The sequence below is a fragment of the Podarcis gaigeae genome (assembly GCF_964106915.1).
Source record: "Podarcis gaigeae genome assembly, chromosome: 2".
In the NCBI taxonomy this organism is placed as follows: domain Eukaryota; kingdom Metazoa; phylum Chordata; class Lepidosauria; order Squamata; family Lacertidae; genus Podarcis; species Podarcis gaigeae.
In genome coordinates, this window is record NC_139679.1 from 24268376 (window position 1) to 24290098 (window position 21723).

The 21723-nt window shown below is 41.3% G+C and overlaps 1 protein-coding gene across 1 annotated transcript in view; it reads right to left on the reverse strand.

Moving 5' to 3' along the window:
* PITPNC1 (phosphatidylinositol transfer protein cytoplasmic 1) overlaps nucleotides 1-21723 on the reverse strand; it is a 129727-nt gene that overhangs the window by 7403 nt on the left and 100601 nt on the right. Inside the window, exons 7-9 of the mRNA XM_083727795.1 lie at nucleotides 15004-15159; nucleotides 8613-8676; nucleotides 4231-4349 (exon numbers count right to left, since the gene is read on the reverse strand). Of these exons, the coding sequence (XP_083583921.1) occupies nucleotides 4231-4349; nucleotides 8613-8676; nucleotides 15004-15159 (339 nt within the window). The remainder of the gene's footprint in view (nucleotides 1-4230; nucleotides 4350-8612; nucleotides 8677-15003; nucleotides 15160-21723) is intronic.

The following is a 21723-nucleotide window of genomic DNA, read 5'->3' on the forward strand; positions in this document are numbered from 1 at the left end:
AGTGACTATTCCTTGCTATTCTACCGCTTGCAATCCGCACCAATGGACAGATTTTGACGGAACGTGTCTGGAGGTTTTTACTGCCCTATCCATCAGTATATCTGACCTCCATATATCCATCAGTATATATGGACATCCAGAAAATTAAAATCCCAGGAACAGCACGAGAGCAAATGTTACCAGCCGTAGTTAGCATGTTTCACAACGGACAATATGGAGGGTTGTGTGTGTAGAATCATAGACTTGTAGAGTTGGAAGGGACCCCAAGGGCCATCTGGTCCAACCCCCAGCAATGCAGGAATCTCAGCTAAAGAATTGATGACAGGTGGCCCTCCAACCTCTGCTTAAAGACCTCCAAGGAAGGAGGTGTATCCATTTCTATTTGGTTATGTTTATTTTTTAACACACAGGCTCATATCATTTGGGATGCTGTAAATAAAATGGCTAGGGACGCGGGTGGCACTGTGGTCTAAACCACTGAGCCTCTTGGGCTTGCCGATCAGAAGGTCGGCGGTTTGAATCCCCGTGACGGGGTGAGTTCGCGTTGCTCAGTCCCTGCTCCTGCCAACCTAGCAGTTCAAAAGCATGCCGAAAAGTCCAAGTAGATAAATAGGTGCCGCTTCGGCGGGAAGGTAAACGGCGTTTCCGTGCACTGCTCTGCTTTGTTGTGGGGGAGGAAGGGAAAGGAGATTGTCAGCTGCTTTGAGACTCCTTAGGATAGTGATAAAGCGGGATATCAAATCCAAACTCTTCTTCTTCTTCTTCTTTAGTCATGCTAGCCACATGACCTGGAAAAACTGTCTGCGGACAAACGCCGGCTCTCTCGGCCTGTAAAGCGAGATGAGCGCCGCAACCCCATAGTCATCTGCGACTGGACTTAACTGTCAGGGGTCCTTTACCTTTACCTTTTTAAACAAAATGGCTAGGCTAGGAAGGAGAAGTGCAGTCTAAATGGTATCCACTGAAACATCAGCACACCTATGACAAACCAATCGCTAGACCAAATGTGCTAATGAGCTTCTACACCAGCAGTATTTGCATACAGTGGTACCTCGGGTTAAGTACATAATTCGTTCTGGAGGTCCATTCTTAACCTGAAACTGTTCTTAACCTGAAGCACCCCTTTAGCTAATGGGGCCTCCCAGTGCCACCGCACTGCCGGAGCACAATTTCTGTTCTCATCCTGAAGCAAAGTTCTTAACCTGAAGCACTATTTCCGGGTTAGCCGAATCTGTAACCTGAAGCGTATGTAACCTGAGGTACCACTGTATATATATTTTACTTGTTGGATATTCCACACTAAAGTGGAAACCAGATTAAATGTAAAAAAGGAAAAGGAAAAAAGTATGAGCTGGAATTTTGATGACGTCATAAGGACACTGGGGGGGATGGACACACATGCACATGAGCAGCACCAATTCCATAATAAACCCCTGTCTGGAAACACCCTAAGTTAGAAGAATCTGTGTTTGAGAAAACATTCCAGTCTTGTTTTCATTCCAGTGATGAACCTGTTAAGAATCCAGTTGGTGAGTTCAAACCCGAAGGAATTACACTGCTGAAAAAAATGGCTGATGCAAAGCACGTGCAACCAGGCCATGGAACATGTCCTTCTTTTCACAGTGAAAGGCTTTGGGTTTTCATTCACAAATTAATCAAATATCAAATTAATCAAATTAGACACTGCTGCACAGTTCCACCAGAGGGCAGAATTACTTCACCGTAAATAAAGTTTTCCCTCCTAGAAAATTCCAAAGCACAATTCTTTCTGGTTATTTCCCCTCTATCGACACAAAATTCAAGATGGGTTCAGCAAAAGGTCATCTGAGATTTGCATGCCTCAAATCCAGGTTGCTGTTTTGAATACTAGCAAAGGGTTTGTTTATTCAATGCAAAACCCAGCTTTGTTTCAGTTTCAGCTTTTCTTCAATGAAATGGACTCACATGAAAGAAACTCAGAGCTTGCCCACATTTGAGCATTGTGTAGCAGTCAATCCACTAAAATTAGACCAGACTAGGCCATATCCACACATATCTGAATTTGAATACGAGGAGCAATTCATTCTTTTTATTCATACCTGTAGTCACTTCCTTTTGTGTTTGCCCCTACCTTCTAATTTTATTCTATTGATTATATTATGTCAATTAAATACCAGGGCACAGATAGCTGCATGCACACCTCTCTCTTTTTAATTCCCCCCACCCAGAAAATGTGCATAAGCACAAAGGCAATTGTAAATGCTCAGCACATACCTTTATTTAGTGCAAATCTGAGGGATCAAAAGAAAAAAACAAAGCTACACTCCTCTGTCTAGGAGCATACTAGACATGCCAGTTATTAGCATGCTGGAAAAGAAACAAAAGCAATCCTAAATCCTCAGCGCATACTTTTCAGATTGCTGCACAGTTATCTGGTGCAGAATTTTTTTATGTGGTTTGCACAGTTTTCTGGTTTTGTGCACATCTGATGGATCAATATATACATTATGGCTATGTTCCTCTTGGTAGCATGGCCAGAAAATAAATGAAAGCACTGACGAAATAGTGGCCATGGAAAGAGGAGTGGCAGAAAGTAATGACTGATCCATTCTGCCCAAACCACCAAAACAAATTGTCTGCAACCCCAAATGGAGTGGTAGGGAACCTGATTTCCCCCACCTTATTGGATTAACCCCAGATCTGGTAAAGCTGAAATTACAGGAGAAAAGCATTGAGATTGGTGTTGTTTGAGGGTAATGTCATGTGGATTATGGAAATTTAAATGGGACTGCAAGCACACAATAAACTCCAGTGTGGACAAGCCCGAAGAGAAGCTGAAACAGGGTACCACCCCCCCAAATTAATTATACGTACCACTGTTCCCAAGCAAAAGCTCTTTTGAAAAAGACCTGTTATAGTCAAATGCCTCAAGGCCTATCAGCAGGCTAGACAACCTTCTAATGAACTTTAGCTACTCATCACTTCTATGGGAAAGATATTGGTAAAAGACTAGGAGAGTGCAGATTGCACGGGTATCAATATTATGAGGCTGCTAGAATCACTTGATATTAATGGCGAAACTGACACCCAAACACATGATCGGCAAAAGGCAGCAGAGTGGGAATTGAAGATGTGGCAGAGTCCCATGGGAATGGAAATCCGTGATCGTAACAGTTGAGAGCGGTGCTGAGCAGCTACACCGTGCTATAATTCGCACTGTCCATTGGGCTGCTGATGGGAGTAGGCATTTGTTTGCCTGTTTCTCAAAGCAAGTATTTTACTCACTTGAGATAATTGCCCCAGCTCTGCTCTCTTCTATTTGCTGTTTGATTAATGAGCATTCACGTGGCTTTGAATCAATCAAACTGAAGCTCAGCACACTGCTCAGGAGATCTCTCGTGCCCAAACTTCCCCAATAATTTCAGTGGATGGAGACCATCCTTGTGCACAAAAACATAGCCAGTCTGTTCTGGAGGATAGTGCTGGTTCTGCGTTGCCTGGTTCTGATCTAACAGACCACCAACTTTGGTGGAAAGCATAGCTCCAATTATTGGCACAGGGAACTTTGATGTAAATCTGCAACATGGTGCGCCCAGTTGACTCTAACCTGACAGTTTCATTTTCCACTGGAAGTAGATACCTACATCTGAAGTTAAAACAGGCATATCCCAAAACAGGAGTTGCAACACAGATCTCCCCAGACTGTAAGCCTGGCTTTACACTGTGTTCACAATACCAGGGACAGATGTAACAAACAAAGCAAACACTGAGTCAGTTCACGGCCATGTGCGCCTTTTCAAAAGAGTGCAGTATTTGTTCAAGTGAACATTGGTTTGTTGCCTGCATTAAAACACACACATGCAACAGTCCATTTTTTGAAAATATGAGGGGAAAGATGTTTTGAAAAGGGAGCGAGAAGTGGTCTTGTGGCAACATAGGGAGTTAAACAACCAGGGCTGTGCATAGCTGTCTCAGAACTCGATTTTTAAGATAAGGTTGTACATTTGGGGGTGGGCAAATGCGCTGAGGATATTTCAACAGCAGGCTCACCACTCAGATTTTATCTAAGCTTTATGTTGACCCTTCTAATTCTCCACTGGGAAAATGGCGCAAAGAAGGAAATCAAGGTGAGCCTTTGCACTGATGAATTCTGCTTCCACAGAAATCATTGTCATGCAAAATCTGACCACTTGTGTTCTTTCTTTTTTGCTCTAGCAGAGGGTGGGCAATATTTTTAAAGAGGCTACATACACTTCCTTTGGCATGGCTCTCTATTTCACCCACAGGAGATGAATGTTGATCGCAAACTTTAATGTTGGTTTTTTCATGCATATTTTTCTCATATTCTCGAACATCCTCCATAGTCATATCTGAAAAAAGTTCAAGATGTTGGGTTGTTTTCTCTATTAATTCAATCCAGGCTTGAATGAAAGGGAAGAGTCTAGGGAGATTTATCTTTCTAGCAAAAGCCAAAAAGCAGAAGCTGGCTAGCTTTATGAGGATTCATAATAAAGATTGTTAAGTTAAACCAGCCAAGGAAGGTATAAGAAGGTTGAGTTAAGGGATAATTGCAGAATGGGGGTGCTTGGAAGCTGGGATGTTTTTGTCAAGTGAGGTTGGCAGGAAGGTGTGGGGTGCAGGCTTTGCTAGAGGCAAACATCTTCTAAAATAAATTTAGAAGATTTCCTGGAAAAAAGAGGAAGGATTAAGGAACAGCCCGAGAGTTTACTTACCTTGTCAGAGACATGCCAGGAAAACTCTACATTATGTATAATGACACACGATTTACAAAAAAAGAAAAGTAGCTTCATTGTTTTAACACTACACAGCTCAGCTTTGAGAGATTATGTGTTTTTGGATTTCGACAATTAGTATAGTGCTTAATCATAGCCAACCCTACGCAGTGTAGTGAAGGACTGCAGAAAGTACCTATGAATAGTGGAAGGATTCAAACACTTTGAAAGGTAAATCCAAATAAACATTTGCTTTGTAGAGCTACCCAAGAAAGTCATACGCAAACCAGATCCACTAGGACGTGTGTATACGTCAGGCATTTCAAAGTTTTGCAGGAGCTCCACTGTGAAGTGGCTACCTTCACAGATCTTACATTATACTACAGGGGATCTACTTTGTAATTTTATTAGACCTGCCCCCAACAAAATATCTGCCAATGACACCCAGCAGCAAAGGACTCACAGTTAGATTTTTTGAAGGGGGTGGTCGTGAGCACATTCTGAGCCCTGGAATTGGATATCAGTACCAGAAATGAACTGAACTCACAGTCCTTTCATACAAATACTCCTGATTAGCTATGTTCATTTCAGTGGCCTACTTCAGGTGACAAAATTCATTTTGGTGTTTCTATTTTTTTAAAATAAATTTAAAAAATGGGTATAAGAAACCATTGCTGATGTAGTGCCAATTAATCAGAGATCTTACAGTGTAGAATGTAGTCCTAACAATACGTTGTATCACCACTGGCACGAGTCATGGATTACCATATTTTAATATTAGAATGAAGGAGCATTAAAGCGTTGATCAAAGAAGCTTATAAGCAATGAAAATGGCACCATCAAAAGCACTTTAGCCAGGCAAAGTACATGCTCTTCATTAGCAGCACTTCAGTTAATAATGAAATACTGTTGTCTTATAGCAATGTTAATTGCATATTAAGATGAAACCCTAAGCTTATTCATCTGGAAGTAAAAACCGTTGAAATAATGAAAATACTTCCAAATGAACAAGTTTAGGATTGAGGTTTAGAGGGCAGTGCAACAACAAAATCCACATTTTTAGAATAAGCAAAATCCCAATGCATTGGCCCACTGAATGCTTGATACCATCGACTGATATACACCTTATAAATGTCTAGCTTTAAACATATAACAAATATTGAGCTATGGTGACCAATTAATCATTACTTGAAAGGAAGCTTTCCTTTATTTTACTTCTGTAGCAAATTTTAAAAAGCCCCAAGCATTTAAAACATGCCAATTATTTAAAATAATTTGCCATTATCCTGCACCAGCAGTTTAGGCACAGATTTGCTGGAGAAGTTATTATTATTATTATTATTAAAATTTGTATACTGCCCTTCATCTGAAGTTCACACAACATAAAAATACAAAATGAATACAACAGAAAGCTATTCACTCATTGCTGTGCTCCTGGTTCCAAAAGGAAGTGTATATTTTATTTTATTTTGGAGGGGCAACATTCCCCTTATGCCAGGATGCCACTAGCATCCTATTCTGCTTCAGCAGCATGCTATACAAAGTCAATGAAGAGAAGAGAAACCTAGTTATTGGGCAGAGGTAGGGACAGAAGAGTCTTTTATGAAAAATAAATGTTTGGGGGCATGCTTCGAGGGTGAATGTGCAATAAAACAGACATAAAGTGGCATGATGTTGCTGCGGGAAGTGGGTGGCTTTGCACTATATATCACAGTGCTTCTGTGGATAAGAACTTATTCGTGAATTAAAGTTATGTTTTCACCCATGAAAGCTGTTCAAGACCTTCCTGAGCATATTCAATAGATGCAAACAGGCAAACAACATCTATCGCAGTGGCTATGGGGTTTTTCCTGGGGGTCTGGTTTCATCTGCATGAAGCACTACAAAAACTTAGAAACTGAGTTTATCTACTGTGCGTGATCTAGGGGCGCAGGTGGCGCTGTGGGTTAAACCACAGAGCCTAGGACTTGCCAATCAGAAGGTCGGCGGTTTGAATCCCTGCAACGGGGTGAGCTCTCGTTGCTCGGTCCCTGCTCCTGCCAACCTAGCAGTTCGAAAGCACGTCAAAGTGAAAGTAGATAAAGAGGTACTGCTCCGGCGGGAAGGTAAACGGCGTTTCTGTGCGCTGCTCTGGTTCACTAGAAGCAGCTTAGTCATGCTGGCCACATGACCCAGAAGCTGTACACCGGCTCCCTCAGCCAATAAAGCGAGATGAGCGCCACAACCCCAGAGTCGGTCACAACTGGACCTAATGGACAGGGGTCCCTTTACCTTTACCTTTACTATGGGTGATGACTACAACACTGTCCCAAGTGCCTGAAAATCTGTCAGATGTGCACAAAGCTGTGAGAAAGGATTGACAAAATCCCCTTATAGTGCCAATCTAATATTAGGTGCAGGGCCAAGAGACTGCCTGAATTCAGGTTAACTGCACAATTCCTCAACCCACTTTCCTAAGAATTGATGCTGCATAGCAGTTCCTTCTCGCAGTATTACTCTCACACTGAATGCCTGTGCAGATGCTAACTTGTAGAACTGTACCAATGAATGCTTCACCTAAACTTGTAGAACAATTCTGTTTTCCTTTCTGAAAAGATTAACATTATATTCATAATGAAAACATTATTATTGTATTAATAACATTGACATATGGAAAATGAACCAAGCTGAAATACCAGAAATCCCTTTTGTTGGGAAACAGTTTTACACAGCTCAGATGGAACGGTGGGACAACATGGTTAAAAATAATGGTTTAGAAACAGGGAGCTGCAGAAGAAACTTGATTTGTTTTTGTTTTTCTCCATAGAGGAAATATTCTCAAGGCATAGGATGGACAGTTAGGGTTGGACTAGTTCTATTAACCCTTCACCTTTCTATCTTTGTGTTAATTACCCGATGAAGGCTGACAGCACTAATCCTCCTTCTGACACTTACTTTTCCTTTGATCGAGTCACCTAATCATTCCTGTTCACTTTTCCATCTGTAAAATGCAGATAATAATCCTTATTTCACAGACTGCTAGGGTGATTAATGTGTGAACTGTGCTTTGAAGATTGAACTTGTTAAGCTCTATTGTGGTCCAAGCCCCTTCTAGATTTTCTTCCTCCTGCTACTATATTTGCAGTAGTTTTTTTTTTGGGGGGGGTGATTCAGTTGTATAACTCTATTTTGATACTTATCTTTCTGTAGCTTACTTGCCATTTTTTATTTTTAACCAAAACTCTGTAGGCTTACTTGCATTTCATTGGGTAAACCTGAAAATGAAGGTCTTAGGACAGCTTTACACAAGACTATCACCCAAAATGAATATACACATAATGCATATACACATTAGCAGGTGATAAATGCATATCATGAGTGACATCCAATATTAGTTGCATTTAGGGTAGATTCCTTAAAATTAATGGACTTAAGTAACTTTTAAGCCTATTCACATAATGCCAGCGTATCTCTATTTCCTTATGTATGAATGCTTTTAAATAATACTGAACACACATTGCTGCAAAATTGTAACCACAACTGTCAATTCTGTATATATTCCAAGTAACAAAAAGTGGGTGGATTAGAACCACACTCTTTAAATTTTAAAGAGCATGCCCTCGTCCCTTAAAAAAAATATCCTTCTGCCACATTGGCTATGAAGGATACATTCTGTGTGAGCTCTGTATAAGGCTGCAATCCCATGCGCATCTACCTGGGAATAAGCCCCACTGAACTTAGTGAAACTTACATCTCACTAGACGTGTATAAGATTGCACTGAAAGAAATGCAAAATCTGTCCTTTGTGATGGCTGCCTTAACAAGACCACCAGAGCAGGGGGGGAAAGCATTGCATGCAGTTAATAAGGCCTTAGATAATCCTTTTGCCCATGTAAGTTTATTTTTGAAAACATGACTTACCATACCACTCATCCACCCATGTAAAAGCCTGTCGGTGGCCAATCAGCAATATATCTCTGACCACCTGTAAATCAGAACAAGGGTTAAAGACATCTCTGAGAACAAACAAACAAACAAACAAACAAACAAACAAACAAACAGGAATAGCATCATACCAGAGGTATGCACTAGATTGGAGATGGGGAACATTTGGCTCTCTAGATATTGCTGGCCTGCTACCCACTTCACCCCTGAACACTGACATTGCTGATGGAGCTGATGTGAGTTGGAGTCCAACAACATCTGGAGGGCCGCAGGTACCCCCCCCCTCAACATGTTATGCTGCTGCTGAAAGAACTGCACTGGGTTCGATTACCTCCCGAGCTAAATTCAAGTTACTGTTTCTGGTGAATACAGTTTGGGACCAGGCTAAGTAAAAGAACCAACCACCCCTTATGCACCAATTGATCACTGTGCTCTGCAGGAGAGGAACACCTGCATATATCATCTTGTTAGATCTGTTCTGTACAATATAGGAATTTGGCTTTCAGCATGACAGCACCTACCTTTTGAAACTTCCTCCCATCACACATCAGATAGTCTCCTTTGCCTTTCTGATGCCTACTGAAGGCCTTTTTCAATAAGCCTTTTAAAATGAGAATCTTTTATCCCAGTCTTTATCTATCTTGGAATGAAGTTAACAATCAAAACAATTAAAGGGGATTACATATAGGCAATGACAATCTAGTGTGTGTCCAACTGGCGCATGGCCACTGACACACGGGTCCTTTTGGACCCGGAAGAGGGCAGAATGGCGGCCAGGAGTGGAACCCCCATGTAAAATGGCTGCCACCCATATATGCAAACATTTCCACATATCAAAACAGTATTATGTTAAAAATAATTATTTTACTGTAAAATCACTTCAAGAAATTTTATGGGAAATGATGTTATAAATAGGTATCTTAATACATAAAATAGATCTAACACCATCCAAATGGAGCCTCCATGCCAATCTAAACATAATGACACATTAAAAAATTATGGTTTCCCTGTTTCCCAAATATAAGCAGAAAAGTCACTGCTAATTTTGTAATATCACCTTGCCAACAAAGCTATGGTATTCCCAGTAGTGAAGTATGGAAGTGAGAGCTGGACCATAAAGAAGGCTGGTCACCGAAGAATTGATGCTTTTGAATTATGGTGCTGGAGGAGACTCTTGAGAGTCCCATGGACTGCAAGAAGATCAAACCTCTCCATTCTTAAGGAAATCAGCCCTGAGTGCTCACTGGAGGGACAGATCCTGAAGCTGAGGCTCCAATACTTTGGCCACCTCATGAGAAGAGAAGACTCCCTAGAAAAGACCCTGATGTTGGGAAAGATTGAGGGCACAAGGAGAAGGGGACGACAGAGGACAAGATGGTTGGACAGTGTTCTCGAAGCTACCAGCTTGACTTTGACCAAACTGCAGGAGGCAGTGGAAGACAGGAGTGCCTGGCGTGCTCTGGTCCATGGGGTCACGAAGAGTCGGACACGACTAAACGACTAAACAACAATAATTTTGTAATGCCCATTTGTTGAAAGGTGCACATACAAAGAGTGCAACGAAAACTGTGCCAGGCAGCAGAAACACCAGTCAGACAGATTTGTGATGACACAAGTAGGAAGAGGTGCAACAAATACCCAGATTTTCAGCAGCTGGGCTAATGATATTCACATGGCTTTCATTTTAAAACCGATTATGTCCATTCCATATATGAAAGGCCAGCGCCCTTCAAAAATTATATCCTATCCCAAGTGTTGGGCATTTCCCAGGGGAAAGAAAAGTAGAACAACTTGTACTTTAGGGAAACAGAATTACAGTGTGCACCATACAAGAGATGATTTACTAAACTTTTCTATCTGTAGCAAAATGATCCCACCAAGCAAGTACAAAGGAGAAACAGAACAGAGAGAATACCTATCGGGGAGTTATTTTCCCCTTTTGTCATGCACAGATAGGAGAGACTCTGCAGTTAAACTCCTGATACATTATTTATTTTATTTAAGTTTCACACAAAAAACTGCTTTAAATATTACAACAAATTTACAAAATAAAGGACAGTGAAATGTATAACTTCTTCACCTATTTCTATGTTGTATTCTGCAGTTTTGATCCATGCAGAGAGTAGTGAGGACACTAAAAACATTCAGAATCAGTTCTGAATTCTGGGCCTGAAGGGCAAAAAGATTACAGACTAGCATCAAGGATATAAAGCTTGAGGCAGAAATCAACCCAGTGTGGTTTAGTGGTTAGATTGTGGTGCCTTCCAGACAGTGTCAGATTACATTCCCATCATCACTGAACACTGGTAATGCTGGCTAAGGATTCTGGAAGTTGAAGTCCAATAAAATCTGGATGCCACCATGTTGGCTAAACCTGGGTTAGAAAGGTTTAATTCAGGGGGAATTCAGGGTCAAAATTCTACCCAGCCATAAAGCAAACTGGGTGACCTGGGTGGGCCTGTCAGTATTTCTCTACCTAACCTACAAAATTCATCATGCAAAAGGCTGGGCTGGATGAATCCCAAACCGGAATTAAGATTGCCGGAAGAAATATCAACAACCTCAGATATGCAGATGACACAATCTTGATGGCAGAAAGGGAGCAGGAATTAAAGAACCTTTTAATGAAGGTGAAAGAGGAGAGCACAAAATATGGTCTGAAGCTCAACATCAAAAAAACTAGAATCATGGCCACTGGGCCCATCACCTTCTGGCAAATAGAAGGGGAAGAAATGGAGGCAGTGAGAGATTTTTACTTTATTGGGCTCCATGATCACTGCAGATGGTGACAGCAGTCACGAAATTAAAAGACGCCTGCTTCTTGGGAGAAAAGCAGCTACAAACCTAGACAGCATCTTAAAAAGCTGAGACATCACCTTGCCAACAAAGGTCTGTATAGTTAAAGCTATGGTTTTCTCAGTAGTGATGTATGGAAGTGGGAGCTGGACCAAAAAGAAGGCTGATCACTGAAGAATTGATGCTTTTGAATTATGGTGCTGGAGGAGACTCTTGAGAGTCCCATGGACTTCAAGAAGAACAAACCTATCCATTCTTAAGGAAATCAGCCCTGAGTGCTAACTGGAAGGACAGGTCCTGAAGCTGAGGCTCCAATACTTTGGCCACCTCATGAGAAGAGAAGACTCCCTGGAAAAGACCCTGATGTTGGGAAAGATGGAGGGCACAAGGAGAAGGGGACGGCAGAGGATGAGATGGTTGGACAGTGTTCTCGAAGCTACCAACATGAATTTGACCCAACTGCAGGAGGCAGTGGAAGACAGGAGTGCCTGGCATGCTCTGGTGCATGGGGTCACCAAGAGTCGGACACAACTAAATGACTAAACAACAACAACAACAACAACAACCTACTTCACAGAGAAGATATTGCTACTTCTACTAAAGTTTGGGAGACAACTCGCCACCTTGATTCTAAGCCCAATAACTGACCCTTTTTCTAAGCATGGCTGGGATTTGGGGTCGTGAATTTGTAAAGGATTGCTAAAGATATGGCTTGCAGCTAGAACTTTCCCTAATGAGCTGTGCCAGCCTACTATGGTAGCTCTTGTGCACTGGTTGATTATAACCTAAGGGAGATATAATGTCATGTGCAATTTGAAAGTGAAGATCAACTCTGTGTTGCTAGATTGGGGGTGGGGAGATTATTCCTTGCATGAAAGTAGATGGAACTGAGGATATGGCACAATGCCATTTCTTGCTACATGACTCATAAACCTACAACATGCACAACTTTCTGTCTTTTTGAATCCCAGGAGCATCCTGAAGTTTGAAATAGTCAGCATCTCCCACCATCCCCCAGTATGCTTGGATCAAATCTCCATGGGAAAGATAAGCCTTTAGCCAAATCAGTTGGCTACATGCAGCACTGTGCTAAAGTTTCTTCTTTTTTCAAACAATATATATTTCTGTTTAAAAATAAAAACTACCGGTACATACAGGGAATGACCATTGCGTGTGTGTTCAAATCACACAGGACTGCATGCATGAGCCATTTTTCGACCTGGAAGAGGGAGGAATGGGGTGGACTTCTGCATGCTCTGCCAAGGCGCATGATGACCTGGAATGTGCGAATTTATTTAGCGTTATTTCTGCTTTTATTTATTTATTGTTGTGGGGAAGTATAAAACTTCTAGCCTAGCCCCAAATCACTGCAGAACACCCTCTTCAAAAAGCAGGTCAGAGACTTTATAAGGAATACAGGATTAGTTCAAAGCTGACGGGAACAAATTCCAAGGTCTTTTAAATGAGGAAGAACTATTCATTACAACTGTGAATTTATTATCTGGACACTTTGAGCATGCACTAGGATGCCAAGCGTCCAAAGAGGAAGCATGCATGCAATGAAAATGAGGAACATTCGCTTTCTAATATTACTCTTATAGATTCCACATCCCATGTTATAATCTGCAATGATTCCTTTCCTACTTTGTTCTTCTTTGCCTGTTTTAGACCTTGAACCAAAGATAAACAAAAATGTGCAGAATTTTGAGTAATAAGTTACAAGCAGCCTCGCATGAGCAAGTGTACATAGTTCAAGGGTTTGTTTGTCTCAGACACAAAAAGAAGAATGTAGGGTAGTTACATTCTTGATGTGTAAGCTTCTTCGACAGGCTGGTTGATAGTTCTTGGGAAGAGCAGACAGGACTGATGCACAGTGGCACCAGAGACATGGAGAAATGTGGTCCTGGAAGCAAATGTAGGTACAAAGTAGGAATCTGAAACCCTGGCCCTCCAAGGTAGGTTGCATGTGTTAGGCTGCCTTTGTAAGTTGAGCCATCACAATCCGGTGGAATATAAGGGAGAAAAGTGGTAGCCCATCTATTTGCCTCTTGCCTTTCCCTTGTAAGCTGACTGAAACACTATCAGCTGCATCCCTGCTGAGCATGCAGCTGTCAGTGGCGACTGTGCGGTGTTGGGGCTACCACCCCAGATGTTGAATGAGCAGTTCCTAGCTGCATGCCCCGCATCAGAGCATGTTGATGCCACTGGCAACTGGGCTGGACTGGGACTCACTTCCCACTTGCATTGTGCTCACTATACCCATCTCAGCTGTGGAACTGCAGAGCATACAGCATTTGGCAATGATTAGGCTTGGCAGGGACTTTCTGCCTGTCTGCACTCCCGGCACATGCAGTCTGATTTTTATTACATAGGAATCCAGATGCTAAGAACTAGAGCTCCCGATCGCAGTGGATAAAAAGAAGCCTGAGAATTATTTACATTCATGGTTCACAATATTAACATTGGGGGGGGGGGGGGAATAGCAACTGCATTTGTATCCTGCTTTCCCAAAGGAACTCAGGGTGGGGTTATCATAGTTCATGTTCACGACAGCATGCAAAGAGATAATGGCTTGCCCAAGGCCACTTAGTAAATTTAACGGCTGAATAGGAATTTGCACTTGGATCTCCCTGATCCCGGCCTAACGTTCTGCTCATTTCACCTTGCTGGCTGTATCCATCACAATGCTGTATGATCACAGCATCATGGCGACAACAACTGATTGTCCAACAAAACACAGGTTAACCACAAGCTGTCATAGAGATGATGGCTTGTTTCTCCAAAGCTCTGCATGTTTTCAAGTTCCCCTTGTCTCATGCTTTCATAGCCTGGTGAACATGTAGACTATGGGGCCAAACAAACCATGGTTACGGGAGGATGCTGGGTTCACATATCAAGCCAATGTTAAATCAAACCAAGGTTAACAGGCCAACAAAAAAACATGGCTTCAGATTATGGTTTCTTGATAGTAGCAAACACACACACCAAAACACACCCATAGTTAACATTGACTTCTGGTTGTTGCTTTTTTCTCCTTATTTCCTTTTGACTCCTGGCATTCTTTTTTCTGGACATCATACACAGGTAGATTTATAAATGGATTCTCATGCGTAGACCTCATATTATGTCTAGTCATGTAGATCAAGATATAGCCACACATGTCTCACTGAGATAAATGGGATTGGAATACAATTAAGAAGAGTGCAGATTTGCATGGAAATTGTCCTTATTGCAACAGAAGCATTCTATCTTTCTTTAGAATAAATTGACAAATTATTTCATGCCTTGTAATTGTTTGCACTGCTTTTTTTAAAAAAAAGAGTTCTTTGAAGGTGTTTGAGGATCTTGTAGCCACTAAATTGGTTTCAACTGATGACATGCAAACTATTTCAAAATCTGTGATGCTTTACACATTAAATCCCTGGCTAAATATATGGACAGAGTTTGTAATTGGAAACACTGAAACCAGATCTGTACATCAACTTCCTACCTTATACACACTGCTGTTTCTGTTCATATTGACATACAGAACAGGATGGCAAGAGAGACTGGGACACTGTCTTTCACTCACCTTGTGAACGAACTGCTCCACTCGAGTCTGAAGTCCCCATACTTCAAATTTCACAGTCACCAGTTTGTAGGAACACATGATGGGCTCTTGAGTGTCTCTCCAGCCTTCTTTTAATAGGCCTCTCCCAGTCTTCTCCGATTTGAAGTGTTTAGGGTCCTGCAAAATGGAAAGGAAAGAACTCTAGGAGATAATGAATCCATGCTGGAAAAGTATCTGTGCTGGGATATTATACAAGATTATTGATAAATGGGATAGAAGAGTAACACACTTCAAAAGGGCTGTGTCCTGCTGGTCACAAGTAACCAGCCTCAGCTGCAGTAATGTAAGCCAAGCCAATGCAGCAGGAAATAAGTTGCATTAGTTTCCTGTGACCTGAGATATACAAGAAGTGCCCTGTACCACCTCTGGTCACACTTTGACCTCCTCTTATAATGTCCCAATATACAACACAGATGCTAACTGGTGCAAGACCACTTAAGGTTTGCACATTTCCTTCCAAAGAAGTGAAATTAAGTTCTTGAAGCTCTTTGCCAAATATGTGCCCTTAAGTACAGCGGTCCCTTGTATCTTGAACTTTTTCCATTACGGGAGTCCGTTCGACTCCCGAAACCATTCGAAAGCCAAGGCACGGCTTCCAATTGGCTGCAGAAGCTTCTTGCACTCAAGCGGAAGCAGATGTTCGGCTTTCCGAAAAATGTTCGCAAACCAGAACACTTACTTCCAGGTTTGCGCTGTTTGGGAGCCAATTTGTTTGAAACGAAGCCATTCAAGAACCAAGGTACCACTGTACAGTAGGCACCCCAACCACATTCACAACAGGTTTGGCTCAATAAACAACACATTGGATCTGATTTTGGTTTGAGTAGGTTTTGGCTTTGCTCCCAATTCATACTTGGGCTGGGTACAGTGGTACCTCGAGTTAAGTACTTAATTCATTCCGGAGGTGTGTTCTTAACCTGAAACTGTTCTTAACCTGAAGCACCATTTTAGCTAATGGGGCCTCCCGCTGCCGGAGCACAATTTCTGTTCTCATCCTGAAGCAAAGTTCTTAACCCAAGGTACTATTTCTGGGTTAGTGGAGTCAGTAACCTGAAGTGTATGTAACCTGAAGCGTATGTAAGTCAAGGTACCACTGTATAGACACCCAACGAGTCCCATCAGCAGAAGCCATGCACAATGACTTCCACTTACCTAATAGGGCTTCTCTCAGTCTCCTCCCTGCAAAAATTGGCTCTATGAGAAGTGAGAAGATCCCCAAGAACAGCACATGGGGGGAGAAGAAGGGGGACTCGTTCTACCTGGTAAGGTGAAATGTTTGCACTGACGGAACAATCAGAAAAGCACAGCGGTGAATTCTGGAGGTCTGTGGGAATGACTTACAACTTTAATCCTACGCTGGGATTAAATCTAGCATTCGGGAGCTGGAAAACTATAAATAATATACCGGATAAAGTGGGAGACCAATTTATGGAGAATTTATTTATTTATTTATTATATTTATATTTAATTTATATTTATTAATACCTTTCCTGATTGCAGCACTTCTCCTAGTTCCATACTCTTCTGCAACCTGGTGCACATGGCAACACCTTAATCATTTAAATGTATTTAATAAAGGGCTTGTCCTTGTAGCGGCTTGATCTCACTGAAAACCTGGTTTCCCCCCCAGTTTGAATTTGATCTCAGCAGTCCACATCTGTGTGCATCTGAAGTCGAATCCTTTTTCATTCTACTAGGAATGTCACACTTATTAGCCAATTCCTCTCCCCTGCTACTCCCTTCATTTCACAGAACCATAGAATTGTTGAGTTTGAAGGGACCTCGGAGGTCCTCTAGTCCAACCTCCTGCAATGCAGGAATCTCAACTAAAGCACCCATCTTATATGGCCATCCAACCTCTGCTTAAAAATCTCCAATGAAGGAGAGTCCTGAGTCCACCACCTTCCAAAGGAGTCCATTCCACTGTGCATCTGTGCAGGTATTGTAGTACTTATGTGTGAAGCCAATAATCATCATCATCATCATCATCACCATCATCATCATATGCCCCACCCAGGATGTGTGATTTATTGACTATGTATTGCTGTTATGCCTCAGATTTCAGTTTATGCAGAAAGCAGAGAGTTTAACAGTAAAAAAACACAAAAAAACACAGCTGCTCCATTGCCAGAAGAACACCCAACTGCCACAAAAGGAACAAGAAAGAAAATAGAAGTAAGGGGCATGGAAAGAGGAAGTTGGCAAGCAGAAACCAGATCCACCCAGAGAGGAAAAAAATGATGTTAAACGTCCGCTTCCCACACTGCTGTGGTTTCAATGCAACCCCAAAAATGAGACTGAGGTTACGTTATTCTTTATATATCGAACATATACCCAAATCTACATGTTTCGTGTTTAGTTCCCAGCACATAACGGTTTTTAGTTTTACTCACAATTCTTTGTGTAGGACCAAATTATTATTAATAATTATTATTAAGCTGGATGTGTTGGCATGATTTTAAGAGCACACTTTAGCCTTGCTGCTCTGTGTTATTTTGCAATGTGATGGCTTTATGGTTTTTATTCATCATATAAATGTTTTTATTACTTTTTATTTTTAAAAAACTAGCTTGTAAGGAGTTATACTGAGTATAAATACCATATTGGCCTGAATATAAGCCTCACTTTCCCCCCCAAATTCTGAGCGTGAAAAGTTAAAGTGCGGCTTAAATTTGCGACCTTACAAAAATTGGCTTTTATAATATTGCTGCTGAAACAGACATATGGTAAAACAGAACGGGTATGAGTGCCTGCAGAATTTTAAGGGAGTGGCTTATATTCGGGTACTGCTTATATTTGGGCCAATATGGTAACAACTACTACTGCTATTAATGGCAAGCTTCATATACTTTTTAAGGTCATGGCCATTACTGATAATCATTTCCAAATTAATTTGTTCACCTGAGTGACCAACAAATTCGAGTTAGTGCTCAAACTTGTTAAATTTGGCTCAGAGACTGTGACGTTAGCACCACAGAGCTGTGAAGAACTATATTCATTTGCTAGTAAAGGTAAAGGTATCCCTGCCCGTATGGGCCAGTCTTGTCAGACTCTAGGGTTGTGCGCTCATCTCACCCTAGAGGCCGGGAGCCGGCGCCATCCGCAGACACTTCTGGGTCACATGGCCAGTATGACATCGCTGCTCTGGCGAGCCTGCACCAGCACAGCACATGGAACGCCGTTTACCTTCCCGCTATACAGCGGTACCTATTTATCTACTTGCACTTTAAGGGTGCTTTCGAACTGCTAGGTGGGCAGGAGCTGGGACCGAAAGACGGGAGCTCACCCCGCCGCGGGGATTTGAACCGCCGACTATGCGATCGGCAAGTCCTAGACACTGTGGTTTTACCCACAGCACCACCCGCGTATTCATTTTCTAGATGGCAATAAAAACAAGAGCTCTTCACACAATTCCCCCATTCCCAGCAAAAACCAACTAGAGCTTAATCTAATGAATAGAAATGTTATTAAGACCAACTTGGTTGTTAAATTGAAATGAGCTTGTATGGATTCTGAATTGAAGGAATATATAATCATACAGTGAAGGAGAATTAGTTTAGGAGGAAATTTCTAGCTTTATTTCCTGTAATATTGTGACCCTGGTTTAGAAAATAGCATATATTTAAATTCATCTCTATTCACAACCTGAAATATAGGTTAAGCATAAGCACAAGTTGTCCAAAGTCCAAAGTATGTATAATGTCTATTTTAAATATGGATAATATGCACTGGGTTCAGAGCAAAGTTAGAAATATGGTTTTAATGGGCATCAGCCTTTCATAAAGCAACCTCCTAAAATATAGACTACCAGGACTATTATAGGCAATTGCAGATCTTTGCTTTTGATGTTGCAGGTACTTCTGCAATGATGGTACCAGATAGTTATTTACACTTTTATATTTTCCAAATAAGTTCTCATTGCATTCACAATTATGCCAATCCAAAACGTTTTCTTCAGTGTTTTCAGGACATATCTTTTTGAAAATATGATTGAAAATTGGCACAATCTCTCCCGCCCCTTAAAAAAGAAGACAATAATTACATTTGGCTTCCTATTTTTCTTTGGACCCAACAGAAAATCAAGCATGGGCAGCAGTACTTCTGCCTTGTTAACCCTCAATACCGAACATGCTATTTTTAAAGCATTCTGCACTTGGCGTTACAATGTACTGAAAACATGGAGCAATTTATGCCATTTGCTAGCAAAATTATTCTGTCAAAATGAGGTTGCCTCATAAATTAGAGCTGACAGAAGCACTGAGGGGAGGAGAGGGACATTCTAAAGCAAGTTGATAAAAGAGGTCTTATTATGGTGCAAGTGGAACCATTATTTCCTGAACCAGACAGATGCTGGCTGCATCCCTGTGACAGTTAAGCATGAGTGAGCTCCATTGCTCTGAACAGGCATCTGTGCTGGGGCGGAAAGAGCACAAAACCATTTTTAATTAAAAAAAAGATTCTCTTATTAAAAAGTGAATTTACATTTGCTCTGAAGACTAAAGCAAATAAAACAGCAGGCATCTAAAAAGAACCTGCCTCTGTGAGTTCCAGCAGACTTAAGATTTTATTTTTCCTTAATAGCACAGCACCACATTGGCTGCCTGTGAATAGAAAACTGTTTTTAAACAGAAGAGAGTTTCAATAGTTTGGGCTGCATGAGATTGGGGTGGAGGGCAGGTTAGTCAGCAGTTGCTTTTTGGATCCTGGTCACTGACTTTGGGCTGCATCTTATGTTAGACCCATTAGAGTGAATGAACCTGACTACCTTCTGTCCATTAATTTCAATATATCTGCTCTGAGTGGAACTTAGTTGGATACAACCCTTTATTTTCCAGATCTGTTCTGATTAACATTTTACTATTTGATTATCTTCAGTCTTGAAAAGATTTTTTTGGAAAAATTTAATGTTTATATTAGATACTCTTATTTTAAGCGGATCCTATCTCTGTGAGATATAATTTTACTGCACGATTTCTTCTAATTAGCAGCAATGAGACAATATCTCTTGTCATGCATGTGCCGAGCACGCTTAGCTGATATCTTATAATCTAGATTGAATGAGATACACACTGATTTTGACACATCCTAAAAAAGGTATTTCTTTTTTACAGCCTGATTTATGGCTTATTCAAGAATGAAATGTTGGACCATCAGTCTCTTAAGACTTTCCTGGGGGGTGGGGGCAGAATGCCCTTTCTTCTCTCTCTCTCTCTCTCTCTCTCTCTGTGTGTGTGTGTGTGTGTGTGTGTGTGTGTGTATCTATATCTATATATCTAATTACTATTGTTATTTCAGGAACATTGGTATTCTATATATTACTATTTCAAAGGTTCATAGTCCAGAAAGTAAGTGAAGGAGGCCTTTTTCCTCCTGGACCCATGCCTGCAAATTATGTGTGCCCTTGAACTTAAGGGGCAGATGTTTTGTGGACTGTCCATTTGTAGAGTATGCTAATTTAATATTAGTGCTGTGGTGCTTAGCTCTACATCAGAGATAAATGCCTACTGCTCTCTGGTCTCTTTGATTTTGGTGCTGTAGTCCCACAATGCAAAAATATTCAAGGAGGGTACATAGTAGGGTAAGGTAGGGGTGTGGCCTGGGGAAAGGTTATGTGGCTGAGGAACATGTGCCGCAGAGGAGGAGTTCTGAGGGCCAAATAGAGAGGCTTGGAGTACTGATCTGGGCCCTCTGCTTTAAGTGCTAAGATAAGAGGTGTTAGTGCTAAGCACCAAAGTACTATTGGAGAAAAGCAAATACATTTACTTACTTTGAGCTTCTAGTTATTAATATTTTTATTTATTAAATTTGTATAGTTAATGCATGTTTAAATCACGAGGGCACAGTTTTGTCTAAGTTAACTCTACCCGTAAAATCTGAGCCATTTTGTTTCTTCTCTCCCAACATGTTGAGACAAGATGTTTGCTATTCTCTTTCATCCTGCCAATAGAAAGTTTGCATGAATAAAGCCTTTGAACTCCAAAATGATATTTTTTTATTTAACTCACCAAAGCTGCAAGCTCTCCTAATAATAACTAAGATCCAAGATAAGCCTCTGGCTGATCTTTAAAAGGCAACAGGTACAGGGTTGTTTCTGACTTTAGTTCTGTAACAGTTCTTTACAGTAAATGGGAGCATTTTTATCCACCCTCAAGATTTCTTGTTTGCAACTCTAGCTTGAGTTCAAGGAAGGATGGCAAAGCAATATTCTTCATTTGCAGTCATAGCTTGAGACACCTGATATCATGATGTCAGGTGGATGGTCCCACACAGGTCAAAAAGGTCCTTCAAGGATAGGTCAGCTCTGTATCCAGCCCTCTAGTTGGTTCCAATTCAATATCTGTGCTTTACAGGGCCAACACAGTACATTTTGCCGCTGTAGGTGACCCGCCCCCCAATGCCCTGACCAAACTCCAACTGGGACTCTCAAATAAGAATGGAGAGAGTTTTTTTCGCCCCTTCCACTGCGGGAGAGGCAACCTCTGGGAAAATGGGCGGGCTTCTGATTCTGTTTTAGAGCTTCAATATTCAAAAAGTATGCCAATACTAGCTATCCGACTGTTAACATTTTAGGGACTGTCTCAAAACACTTCATAAAGGTGTATTCTTCAAGACAGAATCAAGGCTAGGGGCTTTGGTCTTCATGTAGCTTGTCATCTACTCCAACTGGGAATGATAATAATT